Source organism: Sciurus vulgaris (assembly GCF_902686455.1).
Source record: "Sciurus vulgaris genome assembly, chromosome: 11".
Classification (NCBI taxonomy): domain Eukaryota; kingdom Metazoa; phylum Chordata; class Mammalia; order Rodentia; family Sciuridae; genus Sciurus; species Sciurus vulgaris.
The window spans coordinates 16,846,975-16,865,890 of NC_136472.1; the positions used below are offsets into that span (position 1 = coordinate 16,846,975).

Here is an 18,916-nt window from a genome sequence, read left to right on the forward strand (position 1 = left end):
AATAGAATTTTTTAATAAATTTTTTTTTTCCCAAACAACTTCTTTTGATCTTCACCACACAGGGGCCATGGTGGAGAGGAAAGTTCTCCCCAGGCGCCCTAAAAAGTGTCCAGGGTAGACTTAGGAGAAAAGTGTTCCCCCAGTGTCAGGAGGTCGAGGGGACTAGGATAAGCAGGGGCCCTCACTGAGGCATCCCTCCGAAGGGTCCTGGGTGGGGCTCCCCTGGGGGAGCTTCCAAAGGCTCTGCTGGTGGAAGATGCTCTGCAGACAAAAGCCCCTCTCGAGTCCACTGTGGGCCCCCGAGAGGGGGGTCAGCGGCTGCCTGGGGTGCCCCACCCCGGCCTGGGGATGGGGAAGAAGAGTTAATGGCTAGAATCAGGGCGAACAGGGCTGGGCCGCCGAACACACCCTCTTGGGGCTGCGGTCGTCAGAGCAGCCAGAAGGCCGGGAGAGGCGGCCTGGTCCAGAGGAGGCGTGAGCCGGGAGGGGACCGGAAGGCAGCAAGGCCGGGCGGGGCGGGCAGGGGCAGGGGCCGGAGCCGCGGCTCGGCGGGGAGGGGACGGGGCCTAACACCGGCCTCTTCAGTCTCAGCACCGCAGTCAGAGGTGATGGGGCGCCAGCAGCAGGAGGCAGAGCAGGGGGCTGGGGAGGCCGGCCGAGAGCACAGGGCCGCGGGAGTCCGGGGGCGCCTGGCAAGCAGCCCCGGGGCACGTCTGCTCCCCGCGCTGGTCCTCGCCGCCGTAGCCCCCCCAGTAGTCGTCCTCGGTGGGCGCGTCCCCGCCCTGGCGCCCCCGCGAGTCCTCGGCGGGCAGGTCTCGGTAGAGCGTGGAGGGGTCGGCGGGGGGCGCGCCGGCCTCGGCCACCCCGTACAGGTGGTTGGAGGAGCTGTTGCCGCGGGCGCGGCTGCCGGGCCGCGTGGGCGCGGCGGGCGGGCACGCCTGGAAGTCGGCCTCGCGGAGCGCGCGCAGGTCTCGGCCCTGGCGCTCGGGGGGCGTGGCGCAGGTCACGTCGGAGCTGGACACGCGCGCGCGCTGGAACCAGGCCCAGAGCGGCCGCGCGCGGCAGTCGCACGCCCAGGGGTTGGCGTTGAGCCGCAAGAACTCGAGCGCCGGCAGGTCGGCCAGCGCCTCGCCCGGCAGCGAGGCCAGGCTGTTGTTGAACAGGTAGAGGATGGTGAGGCGGCTGAGGCCGCGGAAGGCCGCGCGGTGCACGCCCTGCAGCCGGTTTCCGTGCAGGAGCAGCCGGTCCAGGCTGCCCAGGCCGCGGAACACGTGCTCTGTGAGCAGCCGCAGGCGGTTGCCGTGGAGGAAGAGGTGGCTCAGGTTGGCCAGGTCCGCGAACAGGTCATCCTGGGCGGGGGCGGGAACAGGAGAGAGCGGTCCTGAGCGAGGTGGGGACGGGGAGGGAGCGAGCGAGCGCTGTAGCGGGGTGGAAAGGGGTGGCCCTTTTGATTCCCAGTCCTGGGTCGGAACTCTGCCTCCTCTAACCTATTTGCAGGGGGAAAAGCGGGCATGTCGAAGTCAGCGGTTCTTACCCTTCAGGGTATGTCCCTTGCAGATCCCCGGGCGCCGCCCCGGTGCTTCCCGTCTGGCAGGCCTGGGGCTCTGGGGCGCTGCCTGGGAATCTGTATGTCTTTACAGGTTCCCGGGTGAGGCCGATGCGGCTGTTGGAGGACCACACTTTGAGAATGGGAATCTCTGGTTTGGTTAAGTATGCAGACAGGGGAGCCAGACTTTCTGGTTTCAAATCCTGGATTAGTCACTAAGTGACTGTACCACCTTAAGCTAGTCACTGGGGATCCCTGGGCCTCAGTTTCCTCACCTGTAAAATGTGGACTAAATGAAGCATATAGGGTGCTTGGAATAAGGTTGTACACGGTAGACTTTCTGAGAGTTATTATTGTCAACCTGGCCAAGTCAGCAATCTCTCCAAGCCTGTCTCCTCTTCTGTAAAGTGGAGATGAGTGTCCTCACCTGCTAAGTTTGTTCTGAGAATCAAACAAGACAGGTCACATGAAATTCATATGAGCACAATGCTGAGCACGGTGCCTGTACCCAGGGACTCAGTCCAGTGAGGAAGCCCACAGGCCCGGGAGTTAGAGCCCTACCTGCCTTTCTCCTGGCTGCAGTATCTTGGACAGGTGATTGAACCTCATCAAGACTCCATTTCCCCAATATGCCCAACAGGGAGAAAAACCCCTCAGTAGACTGAGTGAGGGCTAGAAGTTACCACACCGTTCAGGGCCCAGTACCTGGCAGGTGCATTGTGGACCATCGCGGAACTAGGGGTTATTCAGGGGACCAGGCATCCGCTCCACCCGACACCCACTAGAGGAAGCAGAAGGGAAGAAAGAGTTGCTTGATGCCCTGCTCCCACCACCCCCTGAAAGAGGCTGCCCCACCTGGGTGAGGTGGGGAGGCACATTAGGGCTGGGAGGAACCTTGGAATTCAGAATTTAGTTAGGAATTCACAGGTATGGGTGTGACCCATGGTGGGGGGTGGGAATCAGACCGTTGGACACTGCATTTTAACCCCCTCACCAGGGAATTCTGAGGATCAGCTTATTTGGGAGCTAGTATTTTAAGATCCACCAGCACAACCCACTTTTTACAGAGGTAGGCACCAAAGGGCTCACCAGAGAAGCAGCCAGAACCCTGTCCCCTGACCCCACCCGGCCTTGAGGACATGTCAGCATCAGCATCACTGTGCTAAGCAGGTCCCAGCAGGTCTGCTTCTCGGGGACAGGAGCATCCCGATGCTCTCTCCACTGGGGTGCTGGTCCCTGACTGGCTCTCCTCCCTCTACTTCCGGTGGGGGGGCATCCCCTGTCCACACCACCCAAGAGCCTGGTGGGAGGCCTCAGGTGGGGGAGGGCGCCGACTGGCAGCCCCCACCCACAGCTCCACCTTCCTGCTCCTGCATGTTCTCACCCCCTCCCATCTGGCTTCCGCCCTCTCTGCCACAGGAACTGAGCCTGCCAAGAGCCCTCCTCTTGGCCACATTGAGATCCGTCCCCCTCAACCTTCTCGCTGCCTCTGACACCAGCGTTCTCCACCCCCTGATGCCACGGCCCCAGTCGCGGTTGGGGTCCTCAGCTGGCTCCTGCACCTGCCTAACTCCAGCCTTACTCGTCTTGGCCTTGTCCCTTGTCCTCCTCCAGAGAAGTTTGGAAGGTCTCAAACAATTATTTAGGGTTTCTCTTTTTCATGGAGCGTCAGCAAGACTAGGACACACCCAGAGATGGCCGGCCAAAGGATCCATATGGGAGAGGGCAGGGAAGGAGCAGGGGTAATCAGCAAGCACTTTGGGGACTTGGGAAGGTCAGGCAGAGATGACCACGTGTGCAGGGACCTTGGGGAACTCGGGTGCCTTTGACCCACAGTCCTGATTTTCCATTCCCACCTCCTCTCCTCTGTTTCTCTGCACGGTCCCACCCTTCCCTCCCTAAGCCTCAGCCCTGGGGTCCATTCCCCTGCCCCCATCCAAGCTGTTGCCAAATCCCTTTGCCACTTCCTCGGCTGCAGCTCTCAAATCCGGTCCTTCCTCTCTCCACCGTTAAAATGGTTCTCTGTGCATTAATAAGCTCTTGACTTTCACAGCCCGGGCCCTCCCCCATCGCCCTCTCCATCGCCCCTCCATCGCCCGCCCCCTCTGGGCTGAGAGTGTCTGCTAAAGTCATCCTCTTCCATTTCAAAAACCACAGTTCCCTGCCTCCCCACTGGCCAGTTCACAGTTTTCTGCATCCATTTGGAATCTTAAGGCAGCATCCCTGCCCCACCCCCTTCCCTGGACAGCCTTCCTGTTCTTAACCTTGCTTCCTTCCCACCTTCCAGCTCCAGGCTCTGGCACTAATCACATTAGCTGCTAGGCTGTGTGACCTTGGATAGCTGCAGGTACCTCTCTGGGCCTGAGTTTTTTTTTTTTTTTTCCATCTGTGAAACAAATGACTTTCAGGGTAGTCGATCTTTAAGGTCCCATCCTCATCTGCTATTTATGAGTTGGCGAGTCCTGAAATGTACCTCACTCATTCAGCAAAGCTGTTTCGAGTGCCTCCTCTGTGCCAGGCACCCCCGCTCACGGTGCTCACCAGTCTATGGTGGGCATCGTCGTCATCATGAGCGTCAGCAGGCTCAGGCAGATGAGTTACTGAGCTCTTGCCATGTGCCAAGCTCTGTGCTGCGCATATCCTAGGTAGTAACTCAATCATCACAACTGAGGTGGATACGATGACCACATCCATTTCAGAGATTAGGAAATGGAGGCTCAGAGACGGGAAGCAATTTACCCAGAGCCCAACAGCTAACATTAAGTGTAACGCGGACTTGAAGTACTGAGCTCAGGCTCTGAACAACTGCGCTCTGGAGCCAGGCAGACCTGGGTCAATTTTAGACTGTGTCCCTTGCCAGCTGGTGACCTGAGACTGGTGCTTTAATGTTGCTGAGGCTCAGCTGATGTCCTTGCTCCTAACTGTAAAATGGAAGCCACCATTCAGTGAATACCCATGCTGGACCAGACATCAGCCTGAGCCCTTTTAAAGTAGTCTCTGTCCTTTAATCGTCATCAACACCTCCCCTACCTCGAGATACAGGTCATTATCTCCATTTCACAGGTGGGTCCATGGAGGTTCAGAGTGGTTAAGTAACTTACCCAAAGCCACACAGCAATGGAAGGTGAGGCTGGGATTCAAACTCAGGCTTGCCTTGGTGCAAAGATTGCTCTTAAGCCCTGTGCAGGCTGCTGCAATGGCTGAAAGAATGAAGGCTGAGAAGTAGGTAGAACACTTGCCTAGCAAGCCTGAGGCTCCAGGTTCAATTCCAAGGGCTCCCTTCTCCCCGCCACACAAAGAAAGAATAAACGAAGAAAGAGTGCACATCTCTATCATGTTCTGGCCACCCTCCTGCAGGAGGTGATCTCTGGTAGAGCAGGGACTCTGTTCCATTCACCCCTGAATCACTGGGGCCCCTCACACTGCCTGGCAGGTAGTAGGTGCTCAGTAAATATCTGCTGTTGAATGGACTCTCCTGGCTCCATGCCTGGCATGCAGCAGACCATCTGTGAGTGTCTCCACTCCACCCCATTTCCACGTCTGCCTCCACATCCTGGATAGCTGCGGGCCCTTTTGGGTGCCCTCTCCAGGGCCTCCCTTCTGAGGCAGGCCCTGCTCCATCTGGGTCACACCTGCCCCTGTGGATCTCACCTCAGCCCACATGCTTCCTCACCTGCCTGCGGCACCTCCCAGCCCAGTTCCACCAGGCAGGTCACAGGCAGAGGCTGACTCTTTCCGCCTCTATAAAGGAACCGGTGTGAAGTGCTTCCTTCCCATGATGCCCTGTACCGTTCATGCCAGGGTGTGCAGAACAAATGCTTCCCCTTTTAGAAGACCCCGATGCCATCTGTCGTCCCCTCTGCCTGGGCCTCTGCTGATCCCAGGCCCTGACTGTTGTTGTTGTCCTGAGAGTCAATGGAGGATCACTCACATTAACATAATTTATTCAGCCCTAACCTATGTTTTATGTGCACTAACCCATTTGCTCCATACATCCACTCTTTGTGGAAGGTATTCTTTTTATTATTCCCCGTTTACAGATGAGGAAACTGAGGTTCAGAGAGGAGAAACAACTTGTCTGGAGTTAAACAAGGGACAACTAATATATTAATGAGGAGATCAAGATCTCTGCAGGAGTAGTTGCAGTACCAGTTCTGGTGGGAGTGATAAAAATACAGGTTGAGCACCCTGATCAGAAAATCCAAATTCAGAAATGCTCCAAAATCTGAAAGTTTCAAGGCACTGTCATGGTGCCACAGTGGAAGATTCCGCGGCATGAAACTTGGCCTCTTGCGGGTGCAACAGTGCACACCTGCAATCCCAGTGACTTGGGAGGCTGAGGCAAGAGGACCTCAAGTTCCACAGGCCAGCCTGGGAAGCTGAGAGAGACCCTGTCTCAAAACAAACCATCCGAAGGGCTGCAGCTATAGCTCAGTGGTAGAGCGCCCGTGGGTTCAATCCCACAAAACAAAACAAATTTTGTTTCATGTGCAAATTTATTTAAATGTTGTATAAAATTACCTTCAGCTTATGTGTATAGGCATATATGAAACGTAAATGAATTTTGTGCTGAGACTTTGGTCCCATCCCGGAGATATCTCATTATGTATATGCAAATATTCCCAAATCCCAAACAGTCTGAAATCTGAAACGCTTCTGGTCCCCAAGCACTTGGGATCTGGGGTGCTCAACCTGTAGTGATGGTCGTGCTGTTGACCGGGGGTGGGAGTGTTGTGCTGACTGTTTCCACCTCCTCCTCACCGAACTTCTGAGCTAAGCAGTAAGTCCTGTCCCGACTGCCCACCTAAAACAGGGGAATGGTGATGGGAAGAAGTGAGGGAATTTGCCCAGAGTCATTCAGCAGCCAGGACTGGAAGGTGGGTTCGGCACACTCCAAAGTGTGGGTTTTCAAAAACGAGCCCACCCAACTGTACTTTGGGGTACCGTCCCCCAGAAGGGCAGTCAGATGGTACAGGCTCAAGCAGTGGCTCCTCTGACTGTGTGGCCTCAGGAACTTCTGTCCCATGTCCTCTCTGTCCCTAGCTGTCCCTGCTGCCAGGCGGCTGCAAGGCTCAGTGTGATGGGGAGAACAGTGAGCTCCCAGGCACAAGGACAACGGTTAAGCGATTTGTGTTTAGCAGTGGTCACATCTCTACAAAGTCCTGGGGACCCCCAGCCTCCACTTGGACCTTGTTTTAACAGTGAGACGAAGACAGTCTCCCAACAGGGCCGTGGGAGTGAGCTGAGGTGGTCAGGAGTACTTTGTAAACCACATGGTTCTGGGAGAATTTAGGAAGAAAATGGAGGGTGTGTTCTGGTACCCACGCCTGGCCTCGATAGAGTCCTCGAATTGACCTAAATCCCCAGGATGTGAGGTTCAGGTCGGGGCACCTCACCAAGACCAGTGTTAAATAAGGCTCCTTTCTCTTTCTTAAAATAGTATTTTAACAAGCATTTATAGAGTGCTTACAGTATGCCAAGCACTATTCTAAGTGCCTTACAAATTATTCATGCATTTAATTCTTATGAAATCCCTAGGAGATGGGTGTTCCCGCTACCTGTTTTACAGATGGGAAAACCGAGGCCCAGGTTCAAATATGTTACACCCTTGGAAACGGCAGGGTTGGCACGGGTACAGTGCTTAGCAAGTGCATGCCCTGAGTGGCTGGGGCCGCTGTGATCACCGCATGATTCCTGCACTAGCCTAAGCCATTTTCCCAGCACGCTATGCATTTTAGGTCTTTTCCTCCCCATCAAAATATGCTCTCTGTGAAGGCAGGGGCTGTTCTGCCCACCACTGTATTCTCAGCACCCTGCACGCTGTGGGCACTTGACCGATGTGTGTTAGGTTATTATCATCATTGCTCTTATGAGCATCAGCAGCTCGGATCTGGTTTTCCATTCAGCAGCCTGGTGACTAGTTAGCTGCAGCCCTGGAGTGGGAGGGGGAGAACTGGGCCCCTTGCCCGCTTCCAGCCAGAGGCTGGGTGGCCAGGGAAGGCCTCTCCTCCTGCGGTTTGGAGGGTGTCATTGCTTCCCAGGGAAATGGAACGGGAGGGTCTGACTGCCAGTCAGCGTAACAACAACAATAAACAACAATTAGATCAATAATAATAAAAATAAATAACAATCGCTGTTTCTCCTTTAGCTTTCAGAGCCTCCATTTTCTGGCTGCATAAGAGTGTAACAGCCTTTTACTCTTTTTTTTTTTTCTTTCTTCCCTGGCATTGAGAGGAAAGGTGTGGAAACAGCCTGAGAGGGCAGGGCCTGTCCTTGTCCTATTACCCAGGGAGCTGGAAAGAGTGGGGCCTTCTCTGGGACCTCAGAGCAGTGCTCTGCCCTGTGGCCCCACTTGCCTGTGATGTGGGCTGATCTGGGGGTGGATGAGAAAAGGAGCCGCAAAGGCCTTTGGGCTGGGGGCCTGGGGAAAGGCGGAGTCCCCTGAAGGCAAACCCGGGGAAAGCAGAGATCACAGAAAGACACATCCGCACACCCAGACAGACATGGGGGAGTGTGCAGAGTGGGTGTGTGAAGGGAGACAGAAGAGGCAGAGACAGACAGATGGGGGAGGCCAGTCAGGGACAGAGGCAGAGAGGGATGGGAAGGGACAGACAGACAGGCAAAGGCAGGTGGGGGCTGGGAAGTTAGGCAGGGAGGGACCCAAAGGGACGAAGGCAGAAGGTGAGGCGGGCAGAAATAGAGAAAAGGGACCGAGAAAGAGAGACACGGAGATTCTGAGGCAGGAAGGGCAGCCTGGGGGGAACCGATGGCCAGCGGGGGGCGGGCGGCTCACCTGGAGGTGGAGCAGGCTGTTCTCCTGGAGGTAGAGGTACTGCAGGCTGACCAGGCCGCGGAAGATGTTGCCGGGCAGGCTGCTGAGCTGGCAGCGGTACAGATGCAGCGACTGCAGCCGCTCCAGGCCCTGGAAGGTGTCAGGCTCCAAGGAGCGCAGGTGCCGGTTGTCACCGAGGTCCAGCTCCTCCAGGGCCTGCAGGTGGCGGAAGGTGCCCGGGTAGATGGTGGAGAGGTTGTTGGAGAAGAGCCACAGGGTGAGCAGGTTGGGACCGAAGGTGCCGGGCCGCAGAGTGCGGATGAGGTTGTTCTGCAAGAAGAGTCGCTGCGTGCTGGGCGGCAGGGACAGCGGCACCGAGGAGAAGTTGTTGGCCTGGCAGCTCACGGTGGGCGGGGACGAGTAGCAGGTACAGAGCATGGGGCAGCTGGGGGCCGCAGGGGGCAGGGCCAGGAGCATCACCAGGAGGCAGGCCGAGGCGGGACCTGCGGGAGAGGGTTGTGAGGGCTCGATGGAGGCCCGCCAGGACTGTGCCAGCCTGCCCACCCGCTGAAGACGGGCTCTCTGCAGGAGTCTGTCAGGCAGGGCTTCTGGACGGGCCTCAGAGGCTGGCGGGGCCTGGCCACTTCATTCCTCGGCTCCTTTGAGGTTCACAAACTTTTTTTTTTTTAAACTGGGTATTGAACCTAAGGTGCTCTACCACTGAGCTACACCCCCAGGCCTTTTATTTCATTAAAAAAAAATTGTTTATTATTTTAGCCGGGCATGGTGGCACCCACCTGTAATCCCAAAAGCTCAGGAGGCTGAGGCAGGAGGATTGCCAGTTCAAAGCTAGCCTCAGCACCTCAGCACCTTAGTGAGGCCCTAAGCAACTCAGTGAGAACCTCTCTGTAAATAAAATATAAAAAGGGCTGAGGATGTGGCCCAGTGGTTAGGCACCCCTGGGCTCAATCCCTGGAGATACAGGTGTGTGTGTGTAGATACATATATACAATTTTGAGACAGGGTCTGGCTAAGTTGCTTAGGCTGGCCTCAACTTGCACTCAGCCTCCAGAATAGACAGGATTATAGGCATGTGCCACCAGGTAGGGCTGTCAACCTTCTTTTTGAGGTATATTAAAAAATAACTCCGAGAGGGTACTGTAGAAAGCACCACGGCGCATTTAAAGTTGTTTGATGAACGAAGGTCTTTTCACTCCAGTCTGTTTTCGCTGCTGCCCGTTTGCCCTTGTCTAGAGATTAATGTCAAAGGCCAACTGTGAGGGCGCACCAGCCCAGCATCACAGCGGGCTGGGCGCTGTGGGTTCTGGGGCAGCCCTAGGTAGGGCGGGCAGCCGCGCTGTCTTCTATCCACTAGATGCCAGCAGCGCCCTGCCCCCAGTGTGACAACCAAAATGTCTCCAGACATTGCTGAATGTCCCCTGGGGAGAGAAACCAACCCACCTGAGAATGACTAGAACTAACTTAAGACTCTTGAGTCTAAGGCCTGCGTGCCACGGTCCTGAGGCCCAGCCTTGATGAAGCCGGTTGTCCCTCACCTTCCTGCTGTTTCACCTTGGAGGAGGCAGAGCCTCTACCCTCTAGGAGGCACCTTAGGGACCAGTGGATCTGTCTGGGGCCACCAGGCAACAGGATGAACTGTCCTCCTCAAACGAAGGCAGCTCCCTTGGCCCAAACCAGAGTCAGAACTTGGGGTTGAGGAGCCTGGAAATCTGCACTCTGCATCGCGGGCTTCTCTCCCTCCGTCAAAGTCACTTGAAAATTTTTCATTTTTTTCCAAAGTAACTTTTGAAGATTGGATGTGGCCCAGCCTCCTTACCATGTAGATAGAGAGGCAGGTGCCCGGAGACCTCAGGAGGGAAGGGTCAGTGCAGGGGTCTGAGTTTCTGTGCTACAGCCAGGCCGGGAGGCCCCTCCATCCCTGCCCACCTGCGCTCACTGTGGCGGATCAAGTTCCGGCCGGAGCAGCTGGACCTCTACCTCCATGGCGCTCCCCAGTGAGCTCCTGGGGTTTTCTTCTGGCAGCTTTGCCTGGAGAGAGGAGAGCCCAGGCCTCTCTGGCCAGGCCTTCAGTCCTTGGGCCACAGCAACTGACCACCCTTGGCTTCAAGCAGTGTCCTGGGCCTTCAGAGGCACAAGGGAGGACACTGGTTCTTGGACCCAAGAACATGAGACCGTGGGGCTCTGTGTGGATCCAGAGACCCCAAGAGAGGCTCCGGGTGGGTGACTTTGAGGTGAGGCCTCCAGCCCTGTCAACCGTACCAGCTAGGAGGTGGCTTGTGCTGCTGTCTCAGGCTCCCGCGGTGGCCGTGGGGTACGGATGCGCGCATGTGCGTGTGATTCCGGGTAACGTGTGAGCCAGGTGCTTACTACGTGAAATGCTGTGAGCCAGGTGTTCGCACATGGCACCGCCAGGGCCTGAATGTGGTGTTGCCGTCACAGGTGCTGGGGAGCCTCCTCCCAGGGCAGATGCTGGCGCAGATTGGGGGACCCAATGCCCTACGCCTGGTGCTCCTGGCTGCTGGCTCTCCGGGGCCACCCCAACACCAATCCAGGAACTCAGGCCCCTCCCTGCGCTGCGCTGCGCGGTGCGTGCGAGCGTGCGAGGCTGTCCTCCGCGTGTGTGTGAGGGCCGGCCCCGTGCGTGTGTAGGCTGGGTGTGATGTAATACTCAGTGACACAGCGCGGCTGTTCCATTCGTTCACACCACCTCCGCGTTTCTCGGCCCTTCTCACCCCTCCCCCGAGCGGCGTTTCACGATTACTTTCTCCTCCCGAGTTTTTCAAAGCCACGTGGGGTGGAGGAGCATGTCTCTCACCCCTCATCTGTACCAGGCAGGGGTGGGGTGTGGGAGAGCAGTGGGGGACCCTGGGTAGGTTTCCTGAGCACTGAGGTTTAGGGCTTAGAATTGGAGATTTCAGAGCTGCATGCTTAAGTCCTCCAGGTTCATCTGGTGCAATCATCTGTTCTACAGAGGTGACAGCTGGGGCTCAGAGAGGGCAAGCAACTTGCCCAAGGTCACACAGCAAAGTGGTGCTGGGCAAGGACCGGAATAAAGAGTCTCCTGATGCCCAGCCAGGATACTTCCTTTCCTGTCAGTCACCCTCTGAGCTCTGCCTCCCCAAGGACTTGACACCAAAGGAAACCAAATCCTTCTCTGATCCCTTAATCCCACCCCTTATCCACAAGCTCACAAGAGTGTGCGGCCCTTAGTGCTGCCAGCCCTCTGGGGGATTGTGGAGCTCTTCCCCTGGGACCGAAGGATGTGCTCACGAGGAGGACCCTGGAGTCAGAGCCTCCTCTGGGCACCAGGTGTCTTCCAGATCTGAGTCTCTGCTGGGCAGGGGCTGGCAAGGGCCCTCCTCACCCTTATTACCCAGACTCCCCTGCTCTTACTTGCCGCTCCTCTCCCCAACAGCCTCCAGGCTGTCCCCATGTCTCCCCCAGCGCGGCCTACCTTCCCTAGCCTGCGATGGTATCTCCTGCAGGTTCCTTGAGAAGGGTCCCTGAGCAGGGGGCCCCTCCACGACAGCTGCTGCGTAACAGTGACTCTGTTGCCATTTCTGGCCCTCGCTGCGTGCAAAGCAGCTGTAACCCAAGGAGCCTCATCCATAATTCAGGCTGCGGCTCTCACTGGAGGCGAGGAGGAGGGGAAGGTGGGGGGCTCCGGGTCTCTGTGCCCCAGGCTGGGCCGGAGCGGGCACTCCAGGGCAGGGCTGGGGGCTTCCTCCTGCCCTCCTCCTGCCCCGTTTGCTCCCCACCCACTGCTCCTCATGCCTCTTCCCACCACCCTTCCCTCCAGGCCCTGCCTCCTCCCAGCTGCCTCTTCTCTGAGGACCACAGCTCCACTCCGGCCCCATTTTGTGGATCCCTGACAGAGACTGGGCCAAGATGCACAAATGAGTGGGGCTGGAATGGGGGATACCTCATGGCCTTCCAGAGCAGATCCCCACTTCCCAGGAGCACAGTTGAGTGTTGGGGAGGGGAAGGGCTGGTTCAGAGCAAGTGCCCCAGGCCTTCATGTCATCCTGCTGCCTTACATGCAGAGGAAAGCCCTTTCCGACTGTCCCCCTCACCCTCTGCTCGCGGCTCCCTCTATAGACGGGGAGCCTGGAGCTGCAGCCATGCATGGAACAAGGAAGAGAGGGAGCCCTCTGATACTAAGCACCTCCTGTGTTCCAGGCACGGTGCTTGTATGTGCTAACTTCTGTACCCACAGGAAACAACACAGTCCCCTGTGAAATCAGTGCTGCCTTGGGTCATGCAGCCAGGACAGGCGGGCCCCAGGGTGCAAGGCAGAGTGCCCAGCCTATGTCAGGACAGACTCTCTGACCTCTCTCTGGGAGCCCCTTCCCCCCATAATATCCACAGAAACCAGCCGTGGGTAGGACAGACAGTGCCCTTGAGGTACAGGGAGGACAGACACTGTACCCAGGTGCCCAGGTCTGGACCAGTCACAGTGTTGGCTGTTTGGCTGTTTAGGGTCAAGGCAAGGAAGGGACCCAGGCTCTCTTTGTAGTTTTTTCAACTGGGCGCCCAGCTGTGGCTGTTTTAGGGGACCACACATTTGGCAGACAAGAAGAGATGACCATTGTCTAGTGATAAGGTCCAGGGAGGAAAGCAGAGAAAGGCCAGAACATGGTTATCGATCCTGAGGTGCCCAGAGCCAAAAAGTATCCATTCACTTAGGGGCCGTTGTCAAGGACTCGGGGCTTTTGAACCTCATGCCTGGGCACTGAGACAAAATTCCCACCTGGGCCACCCTTTAGGTCAGAGGCCCTCATGCAAGAACTTAAGGAGCAGGCAGGTGGACCAGGTGGAGGGCAGGAGCCAGGGTGCCAACGCACAGGGCAGAGTTGCCTGCCCAGAGTGGTCCCAGGAAATGGAGACAGGCCTCTGGCCCTGGACAGAGTGGCATGGGGTCAGGATAGAAGCCCCATTTCCACACCCAACAGGCGGCTTTAGGGAAAGGCTGGGGCCTGCTGGGCAGATGCTGAGGTGCAGGGTCCCAAGAGGTGGAGATGGGGAGCAGGGTGGAAGTGGGGTGACGCCAGTGAAGGGCCTGGGGAGCACCCATGCCGGCGACTGGAGGTTTCAGGCTGCTGCAGACAGCTTCTCACTCTGCCAGAATGTAGCACCCCAAAATAAGCAGCCGTTGTCAGTGGCAGGATCCCACGTCGGGGCCCAGAGATATAAATGGCAGCACCAAGCCAGCCGGGGTGCCCACCCTAGGAGGCTGCCTCTCTGCTGGGAAGTCCTGACCCTGTCTCCCCCACAGCTGCCCTAAGGTCCTGTGCTCAGCCCTGGGTCTGGCCCATCAGCCACTCCCTGAAAGAAGGGATGTGACCGGCAGGCTCTTTGGGAATGGAGGGCTTCCACGTGGAAGTGGTTTCCAGAGCCTCTTTGTCTCATCCCTGGGCGGCCACCCCCTCCCCCTTGTCCCTCTCGCCCACCCTTTCTTTTCCTTCTCTTCTTCCCTCTCCAGCCCCTGTCTCCATCCAGATCCATCCCAAGCCCCCTCTCCCATCTACAGTTTCCGGTCCCCAGCCCGGAGCTAGGTTATCCTTGACCATCTTCCCGTCTCTATCCACTATCCCCAGCCTTCTCTGTTCCTGATCTTCCCATGCCGGTTTCCAGGGCCCCAGTCTTCATGTTTTTTCCGTTATCTCCACCCCTGAACCTAGGTCCCTGGCCATAGTATTCTCTCCGCCCCTCGCCTGGTCTGGTCTTCCCTGTCCTTCCTCCTCTGGGTCTTCCTCCCGATCCCGGTTCCCTCGAAGCTCTCCCCTCTAACCTTTATTCCTCCTGCGTCCCCTCCCCCATTCCCTTCGCTCTCTCCCCTCACTTCCCTAACCACTTTCCCCATCTTTGACTTCTCTTCCCTAGCCTTTCCCCCTCTGACCCCTTCCCCGCCCCACCCCCAGTCTCGGGTCCACACCCTTGCCTGTCACTCAATCCATGGAACTGTCCTCTTTCTAGCCCCATATCGGTCCTACCAGGGAGGGCCATTCGGTTTTCCCTCTGCGCCCCTACCTTCCCAGACAGCCAGCCCCCTACCCACATCGCTCGTCCTCCCAGGTGACTGGAAAGTGCTGAGGCACCGGGCACGAGTTGCTGAGTCGGCGCTTCCCCAGCCGGCCCGAGTCCTCAGCCTTCCCGGGAGCAGGTGGAGCCGGGACAGCGGAACCTCAGCCTCCCTCCCCGCTTGCTTCGGGCCCGGCGCGCTTGCCCCTCGCGCCCGCTCTCGGTCACGAGCTCCGGGTACACTCCGGCAGCCTCAGAGCCGGTGCCCTCCTCCTGCCCGCAGCCTTGGGGACGGAGGCGCGCCCGGGCCGGGAGCTCTTCCCTCTCCCCGGCCGCCCCACCCTCGCGCCTGGAAGCGGGGCGTCCTACTCGCCTCTCTAGGGTAGCCCAGCTCTCCCGCGGTTCGGTCCCTACCTTGCAGCAGGCGCCTGAGCCCGGGCAGCATCTTGTCTCCACGCTCGGGGGAGGGGCGGCGGGGGGAGGGCGCTCCCACTCGCTCCCTTAGCCCGCCGGCCGGACGGCGGGGACTCCGCGGGGCTCCGGGAGGGCCCGGGAGTCCCGGGGCTGCGCGGCCCGGCCGCAGTGCTCTACCCTGCGCCCCCCGGGCTGCGGGCCTCGGGAGCAGCCATCGGCCCCGACGGGACGGGGCGGGGCACGACGGGCTGCGGAGGGCTGGGGCTGGCCCGCGACGCTCGGTGCCCGCGCCCTCCCAGCCGCGCGGCCGGCACCGGGGCCTGTCAGTCCGTCGGTCCGCGCGCCCCGGCGGTTCGCCGAGGGAGAGTGGGGACAGCGAGGAAGCGCTTCCCAACCACCCCCCTCGCCTTCCCGCACTCGCTGGCTCCTCCCTCGCTGCCTGGCTTGCCGACTTAACCCTTTCCTGGCCACTAGGAGGCGGGAGCGGCTCTCCAGCCCACTCCGCCCCAGCCCCCTCCCAGTCTTGGGGGATCCTGTGCGCTGGGTTCTGTTGCCTCCGCGGCGCCACGCTCCTAGAGAAATCCCTGCTTGCGGGGGAGCGGTCGTGTTAGGAAACCCCATGGACTTGTCCGGTTTTCTGCTCCCAACTTTCCCCGAGGAGATGGGCTTCTGGGTCATTCCCCCCTCCCCGCCCGCCGCATCTTTCGCGGTGCCGCTCTCTCCCACGCGAGAGCTTTAAGATCCCACTTTTCCTTCCATTCCCAGACCAGAAGCCCAAAGTGTGCGACTATAAGAATAGTACGTGTAAGAGTTTGTGTGTGCAAGATCGAGGGCATATGAAAGTGCACGCGCGCGCAAGGATGCTTGTGCAGGTGTGACTGAGTGCAGGCACGCGACCTTCTGTACCGGGGAGGATGGGGGCACTTGAGCTTGAGCACTGGAGAGCCGCTGAGTGCCCGCCACTGTGCGTGTCTCCGCTGGTGGGAAACGTGAGGCTGAGGGAGATTTTGCGCGCCCAAGCTTGGATGGGCGGCGAGGGCACAGGTTGCACGGGTGTGTGTATGCCCCTTAAAGCGTTTAGGAGCGGATACAAGTTTGGACGCGCGTGGGAGTTTGTGCGTGTCTATACGTGTATGTAATGTGTCCGAGAGGGGATATCTCGTTCCATACGAGAGGACTGGAGAGGAGAGAAGGTGGGGAGGAAATTGATGGCTTCATGCGAATTTCTACTTTCTTTGATAGAGGGGTGGATTCTGGTCTCACTGGGACCTCTCGCTCCCTAGCGGCCTCTTTTTGTCCGGTGTCAGCCAATCTGTGACCTAAGAGACTCCTTACAAAGGCTAGATGCCATTCCACGCTATTCTTGGCATGGTCCAAGGTGCCCAGCATCCCGTCTTCGAGGGCCACCCCAGAGAAGGATAAAGCGTGGGACCTATGGGGATCTCTTCGGGATGGTGGCCAAGCCGCGCGGGCGGGGTTGGGACTGCTGGAGCGGCGCGTAAGACCCGCGCCAAGGCCATCTGCGCTGAGTCCTACCCCGGCCCGCGGCACTGCTGGAGTCTTGGGCGGCCGGTACTGCGAGGAAAGCAGAGGAACCCCAGGTCCCTCTGCCTCTGGCAGGCTCCTCCCTTCCTTTCTGTGCCAGGGTCCAACGCAGAGCGTGGTATACAGTCGGCGCTTTATATATGCTGGTCTCATTCTTCCCATTCATTCTCTGCTTCTTCCATAATCGGTCATTCTTCCCTCGTACTCATTCGATTTCTCTCACTTTCTCCCCCCACCAATCTTATTCATATTTTATGATCTCCGGCTCTGTTGTCTCCCTCCCTTCATCCCTCCCTCTCTCCCTTCCTGTCCTTTCCTCCCCTAAGCATCTGCCTCTTTCAGTCCCTGCCTTCTCTGCTTCTCTAGCTGTCTCTCCGTGTCTTGCTGTCTCCTCTCTTCTCCCTGCCTCTGTCTCTCCATCTCTGCGAGTGTCTCACTGTCTCTTAGTGCCTCCCCTTCCCGTTTTCATCCAGCTTCATTCCCGAGCTCCCAGCCCTCTTGCACCACACGCTGGAGTGCCCCCTGCTGGTTCCATCCTCTGCCCTTCTCCGGCTCTCAGCCCTCCCGCCCCGCTCCCTCCACCCCCCACTAAATTTCCTCTCCCACCCCTTTCATTTTTCAGGTCAGGTAGAAACAGTAAGGGGCATCTCTGGGGCTTCTGTCCATCTTCCATCTCCAAAAGGCAGGGATAAGGTTCTGCCTCTGTAGAGGGACCCACCCTGCCGAGGTCCCGCGCCTGGGGTGGGGGAGGGCCCGGAGGGGGTGGCGGGGAGGGAGTGTTGGGGGTAGCAGGGTGGGATTTGGCGTCCTTCCCCGGAATGAGCCGCGGCACAATCTGTCGCTGGGTTTGTTTGCCGAGCTGCCTCCGGAGCGCAGTGGGGCTGGCTCCCGGGGAGCGAAATATCACAAGATGCGGAGACAGACGCTGAGGGGCGGGTGGGCGGCGGGCTGACTCAGGTGTACTGTCATCGGCTCCCTGGGCCCGCGCTCTTCTGAGAGGGGTGGGAGGGGACCCCCGCCCCAGCCTCCAACATAGGGGGGAACCCGAGGCTTGCAGGGGAGCCCCCATCCGGGGAAGAGCGTCAGGGAAGGGAGTGCCCCTTCTAATAGTCCTTGGCTTGAGGCCTCTCTTTCAGCCCAACCAGGGTATTCCCCAGACAGTAACGATCCCTCTGGGCATACCCTGTTACACAGGTGTCACAGTTTCCTATAATTGTCTGCTGACTCACCCCTCCCAACCCCCCAGCCCCACCCTAGACTGCCTGCTTTTTGAGGGCAGGAAATACCTTTCATACATTGTCCTGTCCATTAGGTGCTCAATGGGCTCTTCTGGATGGCTTGCTGGGTGGTGGGTGCATGACTAGTGTCAGTTTATGGAAAATGCCACAAAGCAGTTGGTCTTCCCTGTAGAGGGTTCTGACCCCTGGTTCCTCCCTCTGTCCACTATTGCAGTCCCCACACCTTCCAGTTTCAATGGGTGCAGAATGGGAAACAGCTCTCCCTTGAGGTCAAATACCAGAATTCTCCAGGTGGACCAAAGCAATTTACTCCCCTTCCATGAGCCTCAGTTTCCTCATTTGAACAGTACTCACTCACAAGGCTCCATTAAACCTTCAGCCACTCCAGGTATGGGAAGCTTCTTGGTAAGTGAAGTACGCAGTGGTAGCTGTCATCATTGCCGTCTTGGTGGTCATTCTTTGGTGGTGAGGGCTATGGCAGTAGAATCAGACATGGTGGTTGAATGGGGTGTCTGAATAGGTTGGTTTCCCTAGCTAAATGTTATGAGATTAGAGAGAACAAGCTGATAGCAAACTGTAACCAGGGACTGTGCCCTAGGCCATGGAGGCCCATCTCTGGCTGGACACTTGGCCAGGCTCTGGGGTACCTGGTCCTCTGGCCTTGGCTGCAGAGCTGGCCTGCCCTCTGGTGGCTGTAGTTGGATCTGCAGCCCCACTGGAAACCAAAGATCCCTAGAAATGGGCTCATGCATGAATGGACTTTCCCTGAGAAGGGGTGGATGCCTTGTCTGGGCAATAGTGGGCTTTGGAAAGAAGTTCATGCCGAATGAGGTTATTGGCACAAATTACATAAGTCTTTATATCCTCTGTGAGTTCCCACCTATTAACCATACCAGTATTCTCAGTGTGCCAATGAGGCCCCTCTTCTCTCTGGTGGCCCTGTCTAGTTAGTTGCAGCCACCCCCTGGCCCCTTCCTCCACCTGTTTAGCACCTACACGGTGCTGGGCACTTGGCAGTTAGTGTACGAGATGGGCAAGAGCACAGGCTTCAATGTGTTCCTGTCCCGACTCTGCAGCCCACTAGCTAGCTAGATGACTCTGGGCTAGCTGCTCAACTGTTTTAGGTCTCCAGGATTCTCATCTAGAACACAGGAGGGGTGCAACACCAGTTCCCAGCTCATGGGGTTGTTTGAGGACTAGATGATATAAAGCATCAAAGAACCTAACCTGACTTTGTGCTTGATAAATGCTAATAATGTTATTATTACTTCTGCTTTTGACCCAATAACAACCTAGAGAAATGATGAAGCCCAGTAGCACAAAGCAAAGCTGTGTCCTGAGGCCTCCTAAGGAGTGAGT

At 57.8% G+C, this 18,916-nt stretch overlaps 1 protein-coding gene across 1 annotated transcript; it reads right to left on the reverse strand.

The window, feature by feature from the left end:
• Window positions 1-15,176, reverse strand: RTN4RL2 (reticulon 4 receptor like 2). Its single transcript, XM_079102336.1, has 3 exons — window positions 14,775-15,176; window positions 8,340-8,821; window positions 1-1,349 (listed from the first exon to the last, which is right to left on the reverse strand). The coding sequence occupies exons 1-3, from the start codon at window positions 14,803-14,805 to the stop codon at window positions 600-602; spliced, it is 1,263 nt and encodes a 420-aa protein (XP_078958462.1). The 5' UTR covers window positions 14,806-15,176; the 3' UTR covers window positions 1-599.
• Window positions 15,177-18,916: the final 3,740 nt, after the last annotated feature.

Excerpts from the sequence above, each read along its gene's own strand:
- RTN4RL2 (XM_079102336.1), bottom strand. The coding sequence starts at position 14,805 with ATGCTGCCCGGGCTCAGGCGCCTGCTGCAAG. Across the intron at positions 8,822-14,774 it reads GCTCAGGCGCCTGCTGCAAG|GTCCCGCCTCGGCCTGCCTC; the intron begins GTAGGGACCGAA and ends CCTCTCCCGCAG. Across the intron at positions 1,350-8,339 it reads ACAGCCTGCTCCACCTCCAG|GATGACCTGTTCGCGGACCT; the intron begins GTGAGCCGCCCG and ends GCCCCCGCCCAG.